Source organism: Prionailurus bengalensis, chromosome B2 (genome assembly GCF_016509475.1).
Source record: "Prionailurus bengalensis isolate Pbe53 chromosome B2, Fcat_Pben_1.1_paternal_pri, whole genome shotgun sequence".
In the NCBI taxonomy this organism is placed as follows: Eukaryota; Metazoa; Chordata; class Mammalia; order Carnivora; family Felidae; genus Prionailurus; species Prionailurus bengalensis.
The window spans coordinates 17,143,387-17,164,662 of record NC_057349.1 but is presented as its reverse complement, the minus strand read 5'-3'; the positions used below and the strand labels follow the sequence as shown (position 1 = coordinate 17,164,662).

Genomic DNA, 21,276 nt, shown 5'->3' with positions numbered 1-21,276 from the left:
TTTGTGCTCTTTCTGACATTACATTTCCCCCCTAAAATATGAACTCATGCCTTGGGCTTTCTTTATCTCTGCCTACCACCCTCTCCCCGAGCCATTCAGGGATCTTTGGTGGGGACTTCAGGCAGTGGCTCCCGCAGTATCTCCTGGGAGTGTGGTCTAATGGTGGTTACAGCAACAGCACAAGGTCTCTCCCCAGTGTCCCCCCCACAACTGTCCATCAACCACAGTGGACATAGGAGACAGCGACGAGACCCCAGAAGGTCTTTTGTAATAACTGGTTTGGCCATGGCTGCTCTTCCCATTCCAGCTACTGATGACCTTTGACCCTGGGACAGCCTGCCAGGAAACACAGGTAGGGTTAATGGGCCACCAGATCAGTAACTGTGCTCCCTGATGGGAACTTTATGTATTGACCATCTGCACTGAACTTGTATAATAATTAGACTTGCTTCCAGGAGGAAAGCACAGTGGCCCAAAGTCAAGAGGACATATGCTTATGGGTTTGCTCTGATTCCTTCACACCTTCTCACCCAGTTCCCCTGGAAAGCAATGCTATAGGACCAAGATGGTAACGTGAGGTTGGTTGTAAAATCTGTTAACTGTGGAGGACAGTGGCCTTTAGCACCTCAATCAGAAAGCCACTCCAAGACCACAGTCTTGTAGGGTCATTAGCACATGTGAAGAGGTACCAGGCAGACATCTTCCCTGTGCGGTCCAGCCCATCCCCATCTGAGGCAGAGCATTTTGAAACCCCAAGCCCCCTCAGAGTCACGTGTGGAACAGTCTTGCAAGTTCATTTTCCAAGCAACGCTCCAACACTAGGGTTTTCTTGCTGAAATCTGTTCCACTGAATGGGCTTATCCGAGGGAGGGCAGACTGTTGTGTCTTTGATTGGATGATGTAGGATTTTGGGCGATTCTTGAATGAAGGGAAGAAAGACAGACAGAGAGAGAGAGAGAGAGAGAGAGAGAGCGTTTGGCAAACGGAAGCTGAGGGCTTATTATAGGCCTATGAGTCACAGGCACTGCAGGCAAATGATCTGGAGAGGGGCGAATGAGTGGGGGTAGGCGTGAAGCAGGGCTGGAAGACAGACCCAGGGAAAGAAAGCCAGGGCAGGGAAGAGGAAAAGTAGAGTGGATTAGTCAGGGTTCTCCAAAGAAACAGAACCAATAAGGTTTAGTGTCTGTGTGCAGATGTGTGTTTACATATATATGTATATGTACATACATACGTGAGGGGGCATTTTAAGTGATGGGCTCATGGAGTCGTAGAGGCTGGCAAGTCCAAAGTCTGCAGGGTCAGCCAGCAGGCTAGAGACCCAAGGGAGAGGCCATGCTGCAGTTCCCGTCCAAAGCCTGACCCCTGGCAGAATTCCCACAAAGGGCCCCCACCGTGTCCTTGCAGTTGGGCTCTTTTGCTTCTAGGGAAGTGTGTTGAGGTCTGAGGTAAGCATGAGGATGCCCAACCACAAAGCCTGCAGAGGCCTTTGAACTGTTCTCAGATCCTGGCCCCACACTCTGCCTCAAAGTTACATCCAAAGGAACCAGGCAGACAGTCACGCCACCAGATTTGCCGAGCATTAGGATGGCTGGACTCTAGAAGGCAGCTTGGAAAGAAGGTTCTTCCGGGTGATGTTTAAAACAACCTGAAACTTATTATGTTCAATCAGACTTCAGCTGCCACCATGTCCGAGGAAAATCCAAGGAGAATTCCCATACATCGGTGCTTCCAACTTTGGCTGCACACTGGAGTGACCTAGAGGTGCTTTTAAAATTCCCAATGCCTAGGGTGCACCCGGGTGGCTCAGTCGGTTGAGCATCCGACTTCGGCTCAGGTCATGATCTCACAGTTCGTGAGTTCGAGCCCCACATCGGGCTCTGCGCTGACAGCTCAGAGCCTGGAGCCTGCTTCAGATTCTGTGTCTCCCTCTCTCTCTGCCCCGTCTCCACTCATGCTCTGTCTCTCTCTGTCTTAAAAATAAAAATAAAACATTAAAAAAAATTTAAATTCCCAATGCCTAATCTATAGCCCAGATGGATTCAAATCTCTGGAGGAGGGATCTGGGCATAAGTATTTTTACAGTTCCCCAGGGATCCCAAGGCTGAATAGTTCTGCTCTACTCCTCCATCAGCCCTTTGTATTTCTGTTCAATGTCCATTTAGCCCATTTTCGTGGCCATTCAAGCTGTGAGGCCCAGGAAAGAGGCTCTTCCACAATAATGAGGTTTTCTTGGGCCTACACCCTTCCCATATTGCTCCAGAAGCCTTAAACTGAACATGTTTAACATTTTGACCTTGAGGACACAGAAAGAAGGGTTAACCATCTAGACATTACAGAGGAAACAGAAGCAAGATTTGGTGGAGATCACACAGCATAAAGGAAAGGGGCCAAGCATCCAAAGCTACCAGACTGGGCTTGGACTCCATTCTTCTTGGGTAATTCCTCCTTGGGAAAACACACCAACCTCACTGAGCCTCAGTTTCTTTATCCTTAACATTTGGGACAATAATGTCTACTTTCGGGGCTGTGAGGAGGTCTAGAGGTAATAAACAGCAAATGACCATCTGTAGCAGGTTGTAATTGAGACAGATGAGTGAGAAGAATTAAAATCTGGAATTTGAGAGGCTCCTGAGTCACTCAGTTGATAAGCATCCCACTCTTGATCTCGGCTCAGGTCATGATCTCACAGTTTGTGAGTTCAAGTCCCGCATCAGGCTCAGTGCTCTCTCTCCTCTCTCTGCCCCTCCCCCACTTGTGTGTGTGTATGTGTGTGTGTGTGTGTGTGTGTGTGTGTGTTCCCTCTCTCTCTCTCTCTCAAATAAATAAAGTTAATTTTTTTTAAAAAGCTGGAATTTGATATCCAAAGACCTCTGACCCTCAATTCCCTCATTTGCAAAATAGGGATAATGTTCTGGGTCGAATGGCCTTTATGTCCAGCTTGAACCTCAGCATGTAAACTTATTTAGAAATAGCATCTCTGTAGATGCGATTGGTTATTGATCATCTTCAAAATAAGTTAAATGAGAAGCGATCATCTCCCCTAGTCTCATAAATCAAGAGGTATACAAAACAAAGAGGACACAAAGAGATCACAGAGGCCTGGAAACAAATGGACTTGTGTAACTCTGAGTTCCTGCCCTTGTAGAGGGGACAGATTTCCTGGCTGACATGGTGTACTAGGAACAAAACTTCCTCTTTTTTCTTCCTCCAACTGAAGAGCCTCATCTGGAAAGCCATTACTTCTCCTGCTTCACCATTATGGGGGGAGAGCCTGGCATCTCCATGGTGCAGGTGGATTTAACTCTGGGGCCCTGTATCTTTCTCCCCAAGGCACTGCCCCTGTAGGCAGGAAGGGTGCACTAGGCGATGGGGCACATCTCTGCAGTGGGGTGGTCTGAATGAGATCCTTCTTGGCTTCGGGGAGCCCTAAAGACAATGACTGGTGTCTTTAAAAGAGAAAGGAGAGGTAGATTTGGACACCGATTTCAGAATCCTGCCATAGTAAGAGACACAGAGACATGCAAGGTAGAATGTCATGTGAAGACGGAGGCAGAGATTGGAGCAGTGCAGCCGCACACCAAAGATTATCAGGGGCCATCGGAAGAAAGGCTTCTTCTCTAGAGCCTTCGGAGGAAGCATGTGCTGCTGCCACCTTGATTTCAGATTGCTAGCCTTCAGCACTGGAAGAGGATAAACTATTGTTTTTAAGCTACCTAGTTTGTGGTCCTTCATTGTGCTAGCCCTGGGAAACTAATAAAGATAATAATGGCTGTACTACTTCTAGACTGTTGCAACTATAAATGAATATATACTGTAAATATAATTATAAATATATTTAAATTATATTATAAATATACTTAAATTTAGCCATGGTAAATGTTAACTGAGGCTATCCAGATATACTGGATAAACACTCTAGCCTGATGTTCACTGGTCCTTGGAGGGTCTTTCAAGGGTGACCCTATGAGAGATGAAGTGACATGACAAATGTCAAGTGGAGAAGGGGGCAAGGTGAGAGGTAGTAAGGCAATCTGTCAAATGCAAGAGCTGCCCATACTGGGCATCTCCACCCACCAGCCAGGGAAAAGGGGCTGGCTGCCCTTAGATTTCAGGCACATGACCACAACCTCCTTGTAACACAGACACAAGCACACTCAGTCACGAATAGCTTAGAGCCTTGCTGGCTCTCATCCTTGGAGACCTTCCACCCTCATCCCAGAGTTGTACTTCCAATCTCTTTCCCAATAAGGAACCACAGGACCAAGATTTACGTGCATGTGACATTTTCATTAAACCCCTCAGGATGTGCAGCAATCTTTCTTTATCGTCGCTGTAAGTTATCCCAGGGCTCAACATGGCTCCCAGGTGGGCCCAACAGAGTTCATCTGTGAGTTGGAAGGACATTTGCAACAGGTCTTTTCTTCCCCATGGTGGGAGGTTTAGCCAGAAATCACCACTGTTGAGCAGGGAGACCATGACTGAATTGGCTGCAGACATATCTCTTGGCCTCTTCGTCTCTGTTTGGTGATAGGTGAGGGCACCAAAAGGTCAAAATGGCCAGACTAGAGTCTAGCAGAGGAAAATACAGGCAATGCCAAAGCCATCTATTTTATTAAAAAAAAAAAGAATTTTACCTAACCACATGACTTTACAAATTGGCAAAGATGAGAGAATGCGTGCATATAAAATGGCAATGTGAGTGCATTTTAGAAGATACTTAAGGAAAATTTTCCAATGGAACAAAACACAACTAGATTGGGAGTTTTCATCATCACATATCAGATTCCTGCCAAGGTAAAAGTCATACGGTATTTGTTTTCTTAACTCAACTTCATCTAACTTCATAATTTGAATCTTAATAAAATTAAGTGTTGAGTGAAAACAAATCCCCACAGTGTCACCAAATGTATCAGCTCAGGTCAGACTTAAGCCTCAGCGGAAGGTTTTGTAAGCTCTTGTAGTGGAAATGTTTTTTCTCTTCTTCCTGTCTGCATCTCAGAGGGGCTGAGTCTAGCAGAGCAGCTGTTAACACAGCGAGCGGGAGAAGCAAGGCTCACTTCTATATTCCCACAGACACTACAGGCAGAAAGGCTGCAAACCCCTAACCCCAATGCGAGTGGCCCGAGCAGTGAGCACCTCGTCCCTGTCCTCAGACCATGCGTGCATATGACCCAGGCACAGTAGGCACTTGCTCAATGAATGAATGAATCCTACTGAACGGTGGAGTGCTATGTCGTTTGTTGCAACCTTATTGCTGGATCAAGAAGTCAGTTTAATGAGGGGACACCTGCATAGTTCAGCTGATTGAGCATCCAACTCTTGATTTCAACTCAGGTCATGATCTCACGGTGGCTGGGTTCGAGCCCCCTGTCGGGCTCTCTGCTGACAGCTCAGAGCCTGAAGCCTGTTTCCGATTCTGTGTATCTCTCTCTCTCTCTCTCTGCCCCTTCCCACCTCTCTCTCTCTCTCTCTCAAGAATAAATGATAAAAATTATTTTAGGGGCGCCTGGGTGGCGCAGTCGGTTAAGCGTCCGACTTCAGCCAGGTCACGATCTCGTGGTCCGTGAGTTCGAGCCCCGCGTCGGGCTCTGGGCTGATGGCTCGGAGCCTGGAGCCTGTTTCCGATTCTGTGTCTCCCTCTCTATCTGCCCCTCCCCCGTTCATGCTCTGTCTCTCTGTCCCAAAAATAAATAAACGTTGAAAAAAAAAATTTTTTTTTTTAAAAAAATTATTTTAATTAAAAAAATAAATAAACATTTAAAAAAAGAAATCAATTTTAATGGTCACAATTTCAGGCAATATTTCAGGTAATAGAATAGAAAATAATAGGATAGAGAATGGTCTGTCACACCTGTTAAAAGTGTGTTTATGTGTTTCTACAGAGTCGTGATGTGAAATGTATTTCTGAGGTATCAGTCAGGAAAGACTAAAAGCCTTTGGTGAAGTGGAAACTGTGGGGGCCTTGAGTTGGATGAATCTGGGTTTAAATTCCCACACCACCTTGACTGAACATGTTATTTAAATGTGAGTGCATCGTAGCGTGTGATGCACCATACTCTGTGTATGGGTAGGTACAGTGATGAATAAGTCATGCCCCTTGCCCTCAACGCCACTCAGTGTACCTTTAATAGGTGTCAGTCTATCTTGAACACTTCAGGAGGTCTGGGACTGGTTGCGAAGATGTTTGGATAAGAAGGAATCTTGGAGAAGTTCAACCAGGCTGAAGCTCTTCAAGGGCCAATGGAATCCAATTTTTTTTTTCTTTGCTCTGCCTCCTCTCTTTTTAAGAATGGTGACAATCCAGCACTAACTTCTCTCTCTAGCTATAAAGCAAATTTAAATTCCGGTAGTGCCAGCCAGACAATCAAGACTAGAAACGTCGAGAATGGCGTGTCACAGCTGTGCCTCCTCTTTCCACTCCTCCAAAGGCTTGTAGAGTTTTGTTGACCCGTCAGTGGCCAAGATCATTGTGTAGCTCTATCTTGGGGCACACTAACCAAAGATTAGCTCCTGCAGAGTGGGATGGAGAGCCAGGAACCCACCCCCAGGCATCTCTTGGCAACTCACATGGTAAACCATTGTGAACTAGGCAAGTTTGTTCTTTTCTGAACCTATTCCTTTTCTCCCAATATCCTCATTTCCATTCTGCTAAGCATACCTTTTCCTATATGAACACTTTCTTTCAGATCACCAAATATCTCTCACTGATCATTGAACATGAATGAGAGCAAGTCCATGGGTCCCCTCTCTCAGTTATGTGTTAAAGGTGTCTCTCCACGTCCAGTGGAATACTTTACCCAAGCGAAGGGTTGCTTTGTATATTAGTGAGATATTTGGAGTGGCAGAAAGACTGGAGACTTTTTCCCGAAGAGTCATACCTTGGGAGTGGCTGAAGAAGTGTCAGTTAAGACGAAGAGTCAGACTAGACCAAGACTCAATGATAGGAGCGATTATCTGTGAGAAAAGGGTAAGAAGGAAAGGAAGATAAATGCTGAGGTAAACACGATTTGTCTTCAGTGGTCCCCTTTCTTAGGGATAAGTCTCCCCGATTTGGATCAGTGCCATGTAGGTGCTCCTTGGGGCAATCAGGGCTATCCAGTCATTCGATCTGGAGTTCCATCTGTGCGCAATCTTTATTCCCCAAGCCATTCCTTGTCTGATTTTCCCCTTTATCAAATAAAAATTATGCTTGATATTTTGATTACAGAATATGCTGCATCCTGTAATGTGCTTTCTACTTCCGGGTCCCATGAAACTATCACCTGACCATCACTGTTAACAGGATTCTTGGATCGAACATGGAGAGAGTATCTTAAGTGAAACAGCAGCTCTCATGTTAACAGTCTCAGCTTCTGGCAGAAGGGGGAGACCCCTGGTGACGATGCCCATATGATTATGAGGCTGTAACCAACCCTCAAGTCAATCCTCTGTACATATTTCCAGTACTTTCTCAGGGCACAGAGCGAGGCCTTGTGAGGGATGCAGACAACTCGACATGGCTCAAGTTCTCCACGAGCTTGGAGTCAAGTGGGATGGAGAATCTTGGATGCTGCCACCACTTAAATAGTCTTATTCACTCATGGCAGGTATTATCGTGTGACTTGAAAGAACCAGGCCTCAGAAATGTAAACTATTTCCTCCAGATTGCAAATACATGGTGCGGAGTGGAGTCTGCCGGGTTAAGAAGCTCACCTTCTTTCCAGCATCCCAACCGCCATGGGGACAGAAGCCAAGAGGCTGGATGGAGAAGAGAGATGTCGTACTGGGTGGGACTGGTACGTCCCACTCTGGGGTGCATAGAAGGGAATGAGCCTTGAGTCTTGGGGAGCTCCAGGGAGCTTTTTAGGAGACTGGGCACTGGCTCCCACCAAAGCCGGAAGCCACAAAGGACAACTGACTTATACGATGATAGCTGGGTGGAGAGAGGTCTTTCCAGGTAGGGAGACCGGTTGAAGGAAAGGCTTGGAAATAGGAATAAAATCACGCTGGAGGCCCAAACAGGGGGCCCTGATGATTCCTTGTGGGACACTTGGTCTTTCACCTCCTCTTAATTCAGCCGAGGGACGGAGGGGCAGGTCAGGAGAGGGTTTCCCCAGTCTCAGGGACAGGAGCTCCGCAAACCTGGCCTTGCCCACAGTTTTATCTGGAGTTGCTGCCTCAAGAGGAGGAGGATGAGGGTCTCCAAGGTGAGGGGCTTTTGCTCAGAAGGCCCTGATGACGCAGGTTGCCCGTTTGGGGGGGTGGGGGGGAGGAAGTCTGAAGGAGCCAGGTGCTGCTATATTCCCTATTTGGAATCCTGGCCAGTTTCAATTTACATAACACAGCTTAATCCGCAGAAACCGGAGCCCAGGAGGCAGGTTCTTTCTCTCTCTCTCTCTCTCTTTTTTTTTTCTCCGAGACACGGAAACCTTTATTTTCTCCCTACACCACAAACCGGTGCTGTTAAATAATATTGGATAATTGCACCTGTCGTACTCCCCATATTGTGCTGAGGAAAAATAATTGCCGGTTTTCTGCTTTGCAGTTGAGCTGTGACTTCGTCATTTGACTCGGAGCATGTCATTTTCTCCCATTTTAGACTGTGTACAGGCAAACTGTGTGAAAGGACTCACAGATAGCAGTCCTGCGTGTGTGAGTGGGCGCAGGCCTCATTCAGCAATGATTTCTAATTTATACAGCATTGAGAATCCACAGCTATAAATAAACAGTTCTGACTGGCTTTGCTGCCTACTCAAATGCTTTATTAAAAAAAAAAAGAAGAAGAAGAAGAAAAGAAAGAAAGAACGAAAGAAAGAAAGAAAGAAAGAAAGAAAGAAAGAAAGAAAGAAAAAGAGCCACCAACGCCATGAGAAGGGAAAACAATGTCTGGGTACGGATTCTGGTCTTTGCCACCCGGGCCCCGGAGGGAGAGGCCCAGGCTTGGGACGGGTGGCTTCAGCGCTCAGCCTGGAGGCCTTCTGGAAGCCCCGCCTCCCCGCTCCTCCCTCAGCCCCCTGGGCTCCCCACGTGCAGGCGCCACGTGTTCGGGGATTACAGTAGATGAAACTGACTTCCTGTTATGACAAGCACTGCAAGCGAGTAGGTGCGGGGGAGCTGAAAATAGCTTGAGAAATGGATGACCCATTTGAGGGGAGGATGGGGTTAATGGATCGTTTAGGCAAACAGGAGAAGTCTTCGCCTCGAACTGAAAACGGGGGTCGTGCGTAAGGTAGCCACTCCAGAACGTATGGCCGGGTCATGAGGCACCAGAGTTGCTCTTCCCTCTGCCGCCGGGGATGACAGTTGCCACCGAGTTGGGGGCCCCTGACCATCACCTTCTTCGGTCCAGCCCTGCTGACGTGCTAATACATTTTTGCTTTTTTTTTTTTTTTTTTTTAAGTGAAAGCTTTCAGATGGCCAGTTACTGCTTTGCCGTGTGACCAAGAGGTGGGAAGGTGGGTTCGGGAAGCAACCGCCCCTGTGGCCCTGGCCCAGTCGCTTCCTTCCTCCGGGGCCAGTGGAGCCCTCCAGGCCAGCTCCTCGAGCCTTGCGAGGCCCACGTGGTTACGCGTGTCTCGTCCCAGCTCTGCCTTCGGTGGCCGGTTGGTGGCTTGGGAAAGGCTGTGGTGGAGTGTTTATGCCGTGGAGTGGGCAAAACACTATAAATCAGGGCCTTACACTTTCTTTTCCCTGGAGAGTTGACTTTTTTTTTTTTTTTTTTTTTTTTAGGTTTTCTTTTAAAGCTTATTCATTTCGAAGGAGAGAGGACGCGGTCACGTGTGCATGTGCGTGTGCGTGCTCAAGTAGGGGAGGGACAGAGAGAGAGAGAGAGAGAGAGAGAGAAAGAGAATTCCAAGCAGGCTCCCCACCGTCAGCTCAGAAGCCCTACACGGGGCTCGATCACACGAACCATGAGATCACGACCTAGGCCAAAATCAAAAGTCCTTCGCTCAACCCACTTAGCCACCCAGCCCCCCCCCCCGCCCCCCCCCCGAAAGTTAATTTTTAAACATTCACGGAGCACACCAATATCAGAAACTCCGTTTGTTCATCTGGAAAATGAGAACCGAATATATTTTGTACCTATATTTTTGTGCGGGTAAAACGAGACCACGGGGCTGAGTGCAGCTTGTAAATTACATGCCCCTGTACAAATATTATCGCCGATTCTCTCACTGGTGGGTGTTGTTTTCTAACCACGCAGGGCCTGGCGTAGCCTTACGCAGGCAGCAAACCCTGCGGACCTCGTAATGCTTATTCAGTGCTCATCGCAGGTGTTCTGCCGATTTTCCCTTTACCGCGGCACCCTGGAGCCACCTAAGGGCTGATGTGCGTGCCCAACCGGAGGTGGTTCTGAGGGATTTCTGGTGTTGGAATGGCTGCTGCACTTTGGTCAGTCATGCAGAAATCAAGGTTTCATTTGGTTCCAGGGACAGCGAGGCCGCAGAGAGAGTTCTGCGGGCTCTTTCCGGCCAACAGCTCACAATGGCTCTGAGAAGTATGCAGCCCGAGTCACTTTCGGGGTGTGGAAAATGTGGGTGATCCCCTGCGGGTTTCCCATTTGGGGAATTTCCGCCTTGACAACTGCCTCGGGGCTCCTGCGGAGACCAGGTGCTTGGAGCAGTCAGGCAGCAGCAGGTATAGGAAAGGAGGCAGTCGGTGTTCTCAGCTCAGCCCAAAAAGACTGGAGGCTCATATCTATATATTAGTGGATCAAGGATTAGGAAGACAGCAGGTTTCTCGGTGCCTGCCCTAGGCTTCCTGTGGGCCGCCCGCCCTGCTGTGTCAGTTGGCGGCCTTCTCTGACATTTCAAGACTTCTTGGTCTTTCTGAGGTTTTCTGGTGTTGGGATAGATACGGCACGGTGGCCGGTCAAATGGCAATCAAGGCTTACTGTGATTCCAGGAACAGTTTTTACCAAATTTTACCGATTGTTGCCAAATTTCTCCTGTACGGCGTTAGGTTAGGAAGGCCAAGCACAGTCTACTCTGGGGCCCACACCCAACCCACTGGGACCTGGTGACACGCTGCCAGACTCCAAAATGTTGCCCCACATGTAAACCCTTGTTACCCATGTTCTTTACAAAATGAAGGCCCAGTAAATAAAGACCCTGTAAAGAAAGACCCACAAAAACCCCCTAGGAAGATCAAAGTAGGGTTCACGGATGTGCGTTGTTAGTCACCTGGCAGTCAGCTTTGTTAAACCATAAGAGCTCACTCAGCGAGGTGTTTTGTACCAACGCGTTCTCGGGGCTCCCCAGGGCCATGTCACTTCCCGTCACTTGCTCCCCAAGTAAGAGGTACATTTATTTGATGAAGTAATCCACATTTGAATGGAAGACATGTTGATGACATTGCTATGTCCCGTCTTTGGACCTGCCCCAGATGCTCGCTCCCAAGATGGACAGATGTCCCCATATTTTTTTTTTTACAACTTAACTGTCTCATTGCACCAATCAGTTTGCTATCCTGTGAGGCGGACAGACAACTTCGGCAGCACCCGTCTCCCTAAATTTATGTCTAGACTGTGGAAAATAAAATAGATGAGCAATCCGTGAAAATGACTAGTTTACGAAAATACTTGCTTTTAGGAAAGTTGGGCTTATTAAAAATGGCACCGGCCTGAGAATTAGAAGATCGGGGGGACAAATGCTATTGTCTTTGGCCCTCATGCAGGTTACTTTTTATCTAGGTCCTCAGCACCCTCCTCTCTAAAGTGAAGAGTTTTGACGACCCTAAGTTGCTTTCTCTCTCCTAGGCATTCTCTAACGCCAAGTTTATGCAAATTTCCTTGGCCTTTGGCCAGATTTTGACTGCAGAGGCCAGAAGAAGGGAACGGATTCTGAGACAGCAGTTGTTTTTGAACAACTGTCCAGTAAAACCTTTCAAAAAACGAAGAGTCCCCAAATTAAGCTACCTTCAGAAACCCTCCTATTAAATTTAATATCATCCTCTGTCCTTTCTGCCTTCCTATCTGACTCTATCACCTCCCCGCCAACCAGAAAGAGAAGAAAAGAAAAAAAAAAGAAAAAAGAAAAGAGAAGTATCTCATGTTTTCTTCCTCTTTTGTTCTTAAAAAATGGCCTGTGATCACTTCCTCTTCTTCCTTGGCTGGATCACGTCACCTGCACAATGAAGAACAGAGAGAGAGAGAGAGAGAGAGATCAGACTTCAGGGTTTCCCTAATGGGTATTCTTGTGTGAATAGACATTCACTGTGCCTTGGGCCAGTGGAAGATCAAGGGCAATTATCCCAAGGCAAGTAGATGCACTTTACGAAGTTCTGAAAACCTACCACCTCTCCAGAGAGGGCAAGAAGTGACTCTGTTGTCCCCACTTGGTGCTTGGCTCACAGCTAGCCTGTTGACCAATGGTTCCATTTGCCTTCAAGGCTTCTGCACGTCTAATGTGCACCGACTGATGTCGCTTTTGGTCAAGTCTTTACAGGCAGCACACCACCCATCGACTAACTCGGAGATGGTTGCAAACGGAGATGAAGAGACATCAAATGAGAGGAGAAATAGAAGAGTGGCTATTCACCTATTTACGGTTCATTCCGCAACCTCTCATCGAATCACCTTATCAGAACAGAAAAGTACTGGCATATTAGATTCTAGTAAGCTCTTGAGAGGGGCATTCTTCTACTGAAATTATAGCATTAGAGTTCTAGAATCATTCCATTCAGCCAGGTTGGTACCTCCGTCTTTATTGATCATACATCTTCACACAAGCTCTGAAATGTCTAACACCTCACGAATGCATTATCCTTCCCACCTGTTGCCAAATGTTAACAATCCTACTTCGAAAACTTTTCTCAAGTCAGCCTCTCCTTGCCCATTCCAGAGCCCTGTTAGTTCTGGCTTTGTGCCACAGCGACCTCATGCCCCTAGTTTCATGCTTCACCCTTCAGATTCTGCCCCCTCCATCAATTATATCCTTAAATATCTTCTACTAATTTTATTTTGCTAGAAGTCCCCTTCTCGGGGGCTGTAGTGACTGATGACCTGAAATCCCCCTTATCACACTGATTTTCTAGGACAGCAGACTCCTAATCACACAGCCTTTGGGGCCATCCTGCATTCATGTCTCTCAACACTTAAGGACCGTCCTCTCTCTTATTCTTCTACTCATCAATCCAGATACCCTCAGTCACTCCAGAGAAGCCTTCCTAATGTACCCAGCTTTACAGGCTTCATGTCATTTTCATTTATGATCTCACTTATTTTTCATTTTCCATGTAGATTCTCTCCTCCCCAGGTCCCTGACTACAAACAAAGGACCTCCTCTTTTCTGAAGCATACCCATTTTGTCTGTAATGAATCCTTTTTCAGCGAAATGACACATTAATTCCTCCCTGTTCAAGATCTTGGGCAACATAAGCTTCTCACCTTTGTCCCCCCCGCCTCCCCGCAGTCCCTTTGAAGGTTCCTAAAACTCTCTTTATCCATGCTGTTTACCAACCCCCCAGCCCCTCAAGTGTAACTGTAACCATAAACATACTTCTGCAACCCCAGTTGCCAATGATTGGAGAGTCCTTCTCCATTTAAGAAACACGACAGAAACTGAAGACTTCGAAAGAGCCCGGGAGCGGAAGTGGTGGCAGGAAGTTCCTTTGTGGGAGGAGCACAAGTGTCTCTTTCTCCTGGATCAGAATTTCCCACGTCTAACACTAAACAGCTAGACGGAGCACTGAGACATTTCCACACACCCACAAACACATTAGAGAAGGCATCGAGTATGTCTCTGTGTGGACTTCCAACAATCATTTCTTCTGTAGTGACCTCCGTGGTGTGAACATCACAGAAACCATATTTTTCTTTTTGTTTCTGGCAGGTAGGGGTGGGTCCTCAGTCCTGAATGCTCACGGAACTGAGAGGTCTCTAGGCTTCTTTGAATGCTCAGAATTGGTCTCTGACCACGATTCCACAGCACATGGCTGGAGATAAAGGAACCGTTGACTTAGTAACGGATAGCATTACCTTACGCAAAGTTCACAACAAGGACTCCAAATTCTGACCGGGAAACCGTGTTTGTTATCGCTCTTTTCTTCGTGGCAGGACAGTTCTTCCCGTGGGATGCCAACTAGGAGTTGGCAGGGAGTTAGGGAGCTACGTCCACCCCTGCCTCATGTTAGTCCTTTCTTAATCTTCTGTTAGATAGTACCAAGGAGTAGAGACATTTTAGGCCAAGCATTTAACGTTTGTCTTGTGCAAGAGCCAAACGTTTTCTGCCGTCATGGCAAAAAAAAAACAACCCATTCTTTTAACCAACATCACTATGGATACCATATGTAATTATATTCCTTATTATTCCAATAGTCAGAAAACAGAGTAAGGAAAAACATTATATTCACAAAGATTTACACCTATGTATCTACAATCACAAAAGCTACTGCTGCTAGACTTTGAACTGAAAACTTGAAGAATATTTGCCTAGTTTATGCGGGTTGGCTTGGAAAAGGGTGAGAAGGCAGATGGTTGGGGAGATAGGAGGTGTTAGAAGAATGAGGTTTGCACATGAATGAGTAAAAGTTTCAGTGCAGACGTAGCAGGAAGGCGACGGATTCGAGGTTCTGGCTGGAGAAACCCCCGTGAGGAAAGAGGCAGTGAAAGGAGGAGAAGCAATAATCCAGTTTGGACTCTGTTTGAGCTGAGGGAGATGAAATTAGGGCGAGAAAGGCAAAAAGGAGACGCGATTTTGTTGTTGACTGAATTTCTGCTCCTGTGAGACCACGCTTTAGAAATACATACGGACTGGGGCGCCTGAGTGGCTCAGTCAGTTAAGCCTCTGACTTTGGCTCAGGTCATGATCTTAATGCTCGCAAGTTCGAGCCCCACGCTGGGCTCTGGGCTGACGGCTCAGAGCCTGGAGCCTGCTTCGGAGCCTGTGTCTCCCTGTTTCTCTTCTCCTCCCCCGGCTTGTGCTCTGTCTCACTCTCTCGAAAATGAACAAATATTTAAAAAAATAAAAAAAATTAAAAAAATAAAAATAAAAAGAAATGCATATGGAGTCATCTCCTGATAAGATTCTTTGGTGAGGAAATGATCAGGGGCAAGATGCAAGATAGAAAAAAATCGCAAAGCAAATATCTTCATGTATAAAACTAAAGAGGTAGACTAGATGGCCTCTAAGCAGCTTCAACAATGAAATCTCCCTTTTAAAATAGCTGGTCTATGGGGCGCCTGGGTGGCACAGTCGGTTAAGCGTCCGACTTCAGCCAGGTCACGATCTCGCGGTCCGTGAGTTCAAGCCCCGCGTCAGGCTCTGGGCTGATGGCTCAGAGCCTGGAGCCTGTTTCCGATTCTGTGTCTCCCTCTCTCTCTGCCCCTCCCCCGTTCATGCTCTGTCTCTCTCTGTCCCAAAAATAAATAAACGTTGAAAAAAAAAATTTTTTTTTTAAATAAATAAAATAGCTGGTCTACAGGGGCCCCTGGGCAGCTCAGTCGGTGAAGTGCTGGGCTCTTGAGTTCAGCTCAGGTCACTACCCCAGGGTCATGGTATCACCCTGAGTCGGGCTCTGTGCTGACTGTGGAGTCTCTCTCTCTCTCTCTCTCTCTCTCTCTCTCTCCCCCTCTCCTGTCCCTAGTCTCATTCACTCTTTCCCTCCAAATAAGTAAATAAACACTAAAAAAAAAAGATCCTGTCTACAGAAAATAGTATTAAAGGAAGGCCTTAACGTTATTCTGTCCTAGCCATAGACAAAGTCACTTGGTTAGACTAGAATTTTCAGTTTATAAACTCTCCTTAGGAAGAAGAGGATTTGTGGTCACAGGCCCTGACAAAGGATAGTCTGATTCAGGGCACAAGTCTCTCAGGAATGTAAGAAGAGGGGTCAGGGGCCAGAGATAAGCTGATTACCTCTCTGGCCACAGCTACATATAAGAGGCTTTGCCATGATGTCCTGGAGGCACTTAGCTCCTTCCTGTGCCTGACCTGTCTTGTGGGTTGTGTTTCTCTTCCTGAGGAAGAGACCTGCATCTGGACGTCAGCATTCTTGTGTCTTATCAAGGAGAAAACAAGAAAAGAAAGAGAATTCAGTACTTCAATGGCAGACAAGGAAGCCTGAACCGGAATCCCTTGACAATCCCTTTCTCCAAATCAGGGTGGAAAGAATATGTCTGGGGCCTCCCTAGGTGCTCAGACATGGCGGGCCAAGCTTACACCAATCTGCCAGAGGCTGTTTCACCTTGCCTGATTCTACTATCGTTTGAAATGTATGTTCCATCTAACTCGGCCCGAAAAGTAGAAATCGAATCTTTCCTGGTGGACGTCTGGTCCCCCCAAAGTGACCCAGTGCTGGTCCAGTCCTCTGTCCTGTAACACATGACAGCTAGCACAAGAAGGGGGGTGAGATGGCGACAGGTCAGGCAGGGTGGCCCTCTGGCACCGCCTGAGAGCTCTTCGGGCCACAGCATCCCCTTGGAGACCAGCAAGACCTTCCTGAGGGCCTGATAGCGTTTGTCTCCCTGCACACAGGGCCGGTCCTGTGAGTCTGCGTGCTCCTGGGGGACATCACATACTATCCAGGTTTACATGTGATCACCGGCATCACCTTTTCCTACGGCCCTTCTCACTCCTCTCCACTGTCACCCGCCAACGTGACACGTGAGGAGGTAGGAAGAGGGTAGGCGTTCAGCCACTGTGGCCATCACTGCAACAGGCCAGCAGCATCAGTGTCTTTCTTTGGGTGTAGGCGTCAGAAGGCCAGAATGCCCTGCCATACCTCAAATCTGCTGAATCTACTGCATTTTAACAAGAGCCTCGTGTTAGCAAGAGCTGGAGGCGCATGCAAGTCTGGGAAGTGCTGCCCTGAGACGGTGGCTCCGGATGTTGCCTGCAAACCACAGTAACTGGAAAGCTTTGAAAACTATCGATGCCAAGGACCCACCACCAGAGACAGCGGTGTCATTGGTCTGGGGTGGACCCGAGGATCAGTGTTTCTCAAACGCCCCCAGTGATTTAGCAACAGTAATTTTACAATGTGGTGAGGAGATTAAGGACCGTTGCTAGAGAGTTCCTCGCATGGTCGATGGGTCCTCACTGGTATTTTCTTGACCGCTTGGTGCTTGGCTGATAACTCCTGTGTCTCAGGATTTCAGAACCGGGGATTCTGATTAATTCTGGCCTCGGTTAGCCTGACCTCCTCCATCACGCTAGCTTTAGAAGAATTGTTTCACCTCTGTCGATTTGACCGCAGCTGTGTGATTGTTGCTTTTCAAGGGCATTCGGCTGGGGAAACTGGTCATTGATGCATAAAACTGAGGGAGAGGATGGGAACGTCCGCATAGAAAAGGTGACTGGGTTTTGAGGAGGGAGAATGACGTTAACGGCAATGGTCATGGGTTCTATGTGCCAGGCCCTGCTCTAGTCACTTGACACTTCTCCCATCAGTTACGGTTTTCCGGGATGTTAGGAGGAGGCTACTCGGATTGTCTCTGTGACGCGCAAGGAAAACGGGAACACTACTGTGAAGGCACTATTCAGTGCCTTGCCTGGTGTCACAGGCCTACCAGGAATAGGACCAAGGTAGGAACCCTGGCAGTCTGGCACAGAGCATTTCCCCTAACCACCACCTCCCCCTGCGTCACCGAAGCACTCCTTAGAGTTTTGCTCTCATCCAAGGAAGCTCAGGTGTGAACAGGTGACAAAATCGAGGGAGCCCTGGATTTGGACCGAGGAGGTGGCTGCCTTCGTCTCTCCCTGGATCCAGAACAGAAGGTTCGGAGAGGAACCCAGAGGTAGAAGAACCACACGGTTGACCGTCCAAGCCTCGACAAGGCTAAGCTACATGCACACTGGCGTGGCAGACATTGACCAGGACTGTCCGAGGCAAACTGGCGTGAGGTCCCGTCACTGAGTCGTTGAAGGGTACTGACACAGCTTACTTACGTGGCCCGTTTGTGGCTTGGTGGGGGACGTAGCCTAGTTTCCTGATTTCTAGCCCAGGGCTCTACCCCCCGCTTTGCACCGCCTGCCATAACGTGCATCTCTTTTCAACAGCTCCCCAGCCAGGATTCCATAGTGTCACTGTCTCTACTCCTTAAACTCTCCATCCAGTGCTTTAATCTCCAACCATCAGAATCACTCCTTGACCACTATATCCAGAATCCTTGTGCACAAAATCCCATTAAATGCCTAGACAGAAGAACCCTCAGATATCTCTTGTCTGCATTGATTCATCCATGGGATAAGCTAATGGAAAGGGGAGATTCAAAGATGGAGAAGACATACCCTAACCCTTATAGAACTCAGGGTCTAGGGTAAAAACAAATCTCTGTGCAGACCAGTGAAGGCTTCCTGGAAGGGGTGAGTTGATATGATTCAGTGGGTGTGAGACAGGCAAAGACTGGGGAATGTGAGAGACTGAAGCCCAGGATGGTGAGGAACAGCATCAATGTGTAAAGTAAACAAGCAATTTGGGGGTGCTGGGGCACACATTTAGAAAAAGCAGAGGAGAAGCCAAGGCAGGGATTGGTTCACAGAGACCCTCACGTGTCATCCCAAGAACTTGGATTTTCATCTGTAAATTGGGGAAGGCTTAAAGTGTTTTAAGGAGACTAAGACGTGAGAAAGTGTGTTCACATAGATAGTTCTGTTTACTTTTAGGCAATTTAAAAGTGTTCACTGCCATTGGAATGTTAAGTAATCTAATTTCTCCCTCTCTTTTAAATTTTTAAAAATGTTTATTTATTTTTTTCTTTAAAGAGAGAGAGAGAGAGAGCAAGCAAGCCAGGGAGGGGCAGGGAAACAGGGAGAGAGAAATCCCAAGTAGGCTCTGTGCTGTCAGCGCAGAGCCTGACTCGGGGCTCGAACTCACGAACTGGGAGATCATGCTCCGAGCGGAAGCCAAGAGTCGGAAGCTTAACCCACTGAGCCACCCAGGTGCCCCTGTAATTTCTCTTTTAATTCTTATTAGACCATTTGTAATTATGATCTGTTTAGAATTTAACCCATTTATGATCTTATTCTGATGCTATATAGGACTTTTGACTCAGTCTATTCTTTAAGGAGACTCTAGATTTCTTAAAAATCTAGACAGAGGAGAGGGATGCGTGGCCACCCACAGTAATCTCTATCACCACATGAACATTCCCATGTGTGCATGTGAGGGTCCACGTGTTGACCCTAGCCTAGTTACTCATTGGGACCTAACTGTAGTGAAAAATTAGATGTAGTTCTTAACCAACGAAGCTTATTTAAAAGCACTTTGTGTTGTGGGGCACCTGGGTGGCTCAGTCGGTTAGGCATGACTCTTGGTTTGGGCTCAGGTCAGGATCTCACGGTTTTGTAGGTTCAAGCCCTGTGTCAGTCTCCTTGCTGACAGTGCAGATCCTGCTTAGGATTCTCTCTCTCTCTCTCTCTCTCTCTCTGCCCCTCCCCCGCTCATACTATCTCTGTCTCTCTCAAAATAAATGAACGTAAAAAAAAAAAAGAGCTTTGTGTTGAACATAGTGATCTCAATACTACTAAATTTGGTGAAAAAATTTTTAATTCAGTGGATGTTTAAAAGCCACTGTAGAATAAGAACTTAAAAATTCATCATTATTGAATTAAATACAGTTGTTTTAAAAAGTTAACGTTCTCTAAGCCCTGAGTAATCATATTTTTCTCTGCACGTCTTGTTTCTGTCACATTTCAAACGGATTAGGTTTTTTTTCTTTCTTCATATATATATATATATATATATATATATATATATTTAGGGAAGACATCAAAAATCCTTACCAAGAACTTCAAGTTGCCAAACCAGTTAGAATTAGATGTCAACACATCTGAAATGTCAACAAATTCCCCGCCCCCCCGGATAATTTCCTGCGATTTGGAATGCTGATTTTGGAAATAAATAAACACAACATGAATGAACTGGTTTTTAAGTGTTTGCTTTCAAGGATATTGCCTTTAAGATTTCCCCAACCAGTTAAATTCTCCAAAAGGAGAAAACAAGTGAAAAAGCCAAGTTGCCTGCTTATTTCTCTAGGGTCTCATTCTCCTCTCAGAAATATACACTCTTGTACTGAAGCTTCTGAAACTGTCATGTTGTTTTTCTTTTCTTTTCCTTTTTTTTTTTTTCTTTTTTGCATACACGGGCTTATGTTTTCACACCAGTTCATAGATTGGGCGGAAGAAGCCACTTCTGCCATTTCTATTTTGATAGAACAGAATGGCATGTGGGCGAGTGATGTGGGGGACTGTATGTGACTCTTGTCTTCCTTATATACAAAATCAGGGGAGAGTTCCTGTACTTCCCTTTGGGTAGGGAAAAAAAATCATGATTATTTTGCAGCCTGACTTTTTGATAGTTACTTCTCCAACAAAATAATATTCTGGGGGTCGGGGCAGTGGGGGGAGCAAGGAATCAAAGAAAATCTATTTTAAAGTCTGCTAAGTTTTTGTTTGTTTGTTTGTTTGTTTGTTTGTTTTTTTAATGAAGAAGCAATATGGTTCCAACCACCTAGAATTGGGAAGCTTAGTTTGCTGACCTATTCACTTGGCCTAAGACCCTGTCTAAATGACAATTCCCATCTCAAGTACAGGGAGTGATTTCATCTGGTAAATGTTGTGCTAAGGGTTGAGAAGCAGCCGAATGGGAGAGGGATGGGAGGCCATCTGGGAAAGCGCTACTGAGGGTGAGAACTAAGAGGTCATCTGGACCCACACCTTCAAGAAGAAAACCTCGACATTTAACAGCTTGGATCGCTCAGTCCCTCACTTAAGGGAGGAAGACTCTGAGTTCATTTTTTCACGTGGGGATAGTGACACCTTGCTCTTGCTCTGGGTCCTGAACTCTCTAAATAGGATTATTTTTAGCCTTAAAGTTAAAGGAGGTGCTGTGTGTGTGGGGGGGGGGGCAGGGAAAGAATGTGATGGGGTCCTTTAAGAAAATGCAAACTTCTTCCAGGCTTTCCCTTTGCCTGCTTTGGTAGGACCTGAGTCCTCTGGACAGAGCCATCAAGGACCGCTTCCTTCTGCTTTGGACTAGATTCTCCCTCTGTTTTCAGGAGGAGTGGAGAGAGTGTAAGGAAGATGTGTCTCTGTAGGTAAAAGAGAAATAAACTGACCCCATTTCCAGTGGTTGAGCTTCTCTCCAAGTAGATAAATGCTGGCGGTAAAGATGTAGCTGAGGGAGAAGAAGGCTGTCAGCCCCACAGGGCTGAGTCTGGCAAACAAAGGATACACCCACGTACCGGTCTCAGAGTAGATCCATAGGACCCTGCAGATAATGACAAATCACAATAATTAGGACGATGGGGGGTGGCGTGGTGGTAAAGCCGTTTTATCCTCAAGATCAATGGGGTTC

General features: G+C 46.8%; 1 protein-coding gene across 1 annotated transcript in view; it reads right to left on the bottom strand.

Annotated features, from left to right (window-relative positions):
• Positions 1-11,132: 11,132 nt before the first annotated feature.
• The window catches only part of LOC122489238 (androgen dependent TFPI regulating protein), a 67,983-nt gene continuing 57,839 nt past the window's right edge, over positions 11,133-21,276 (bottom strand). The window contains exons 6-7 of the mRNA XM_043590824.1: positions 21,038-21,189; positions 11,133-12,104 (exon numbers count right to left, since the gene is read on the bottom strand). Of these exons, the coding sequence (XP_043446759.1) occupies positions 12,070-12,104; positions 21,038-21,189 (187 nt within the window). The 3' untranslated portion in view covers positions 11,133-12,069. The remainder of the gene's footprint in view (positions 12,105-21,037; positions 21,190-21,276) is intronic.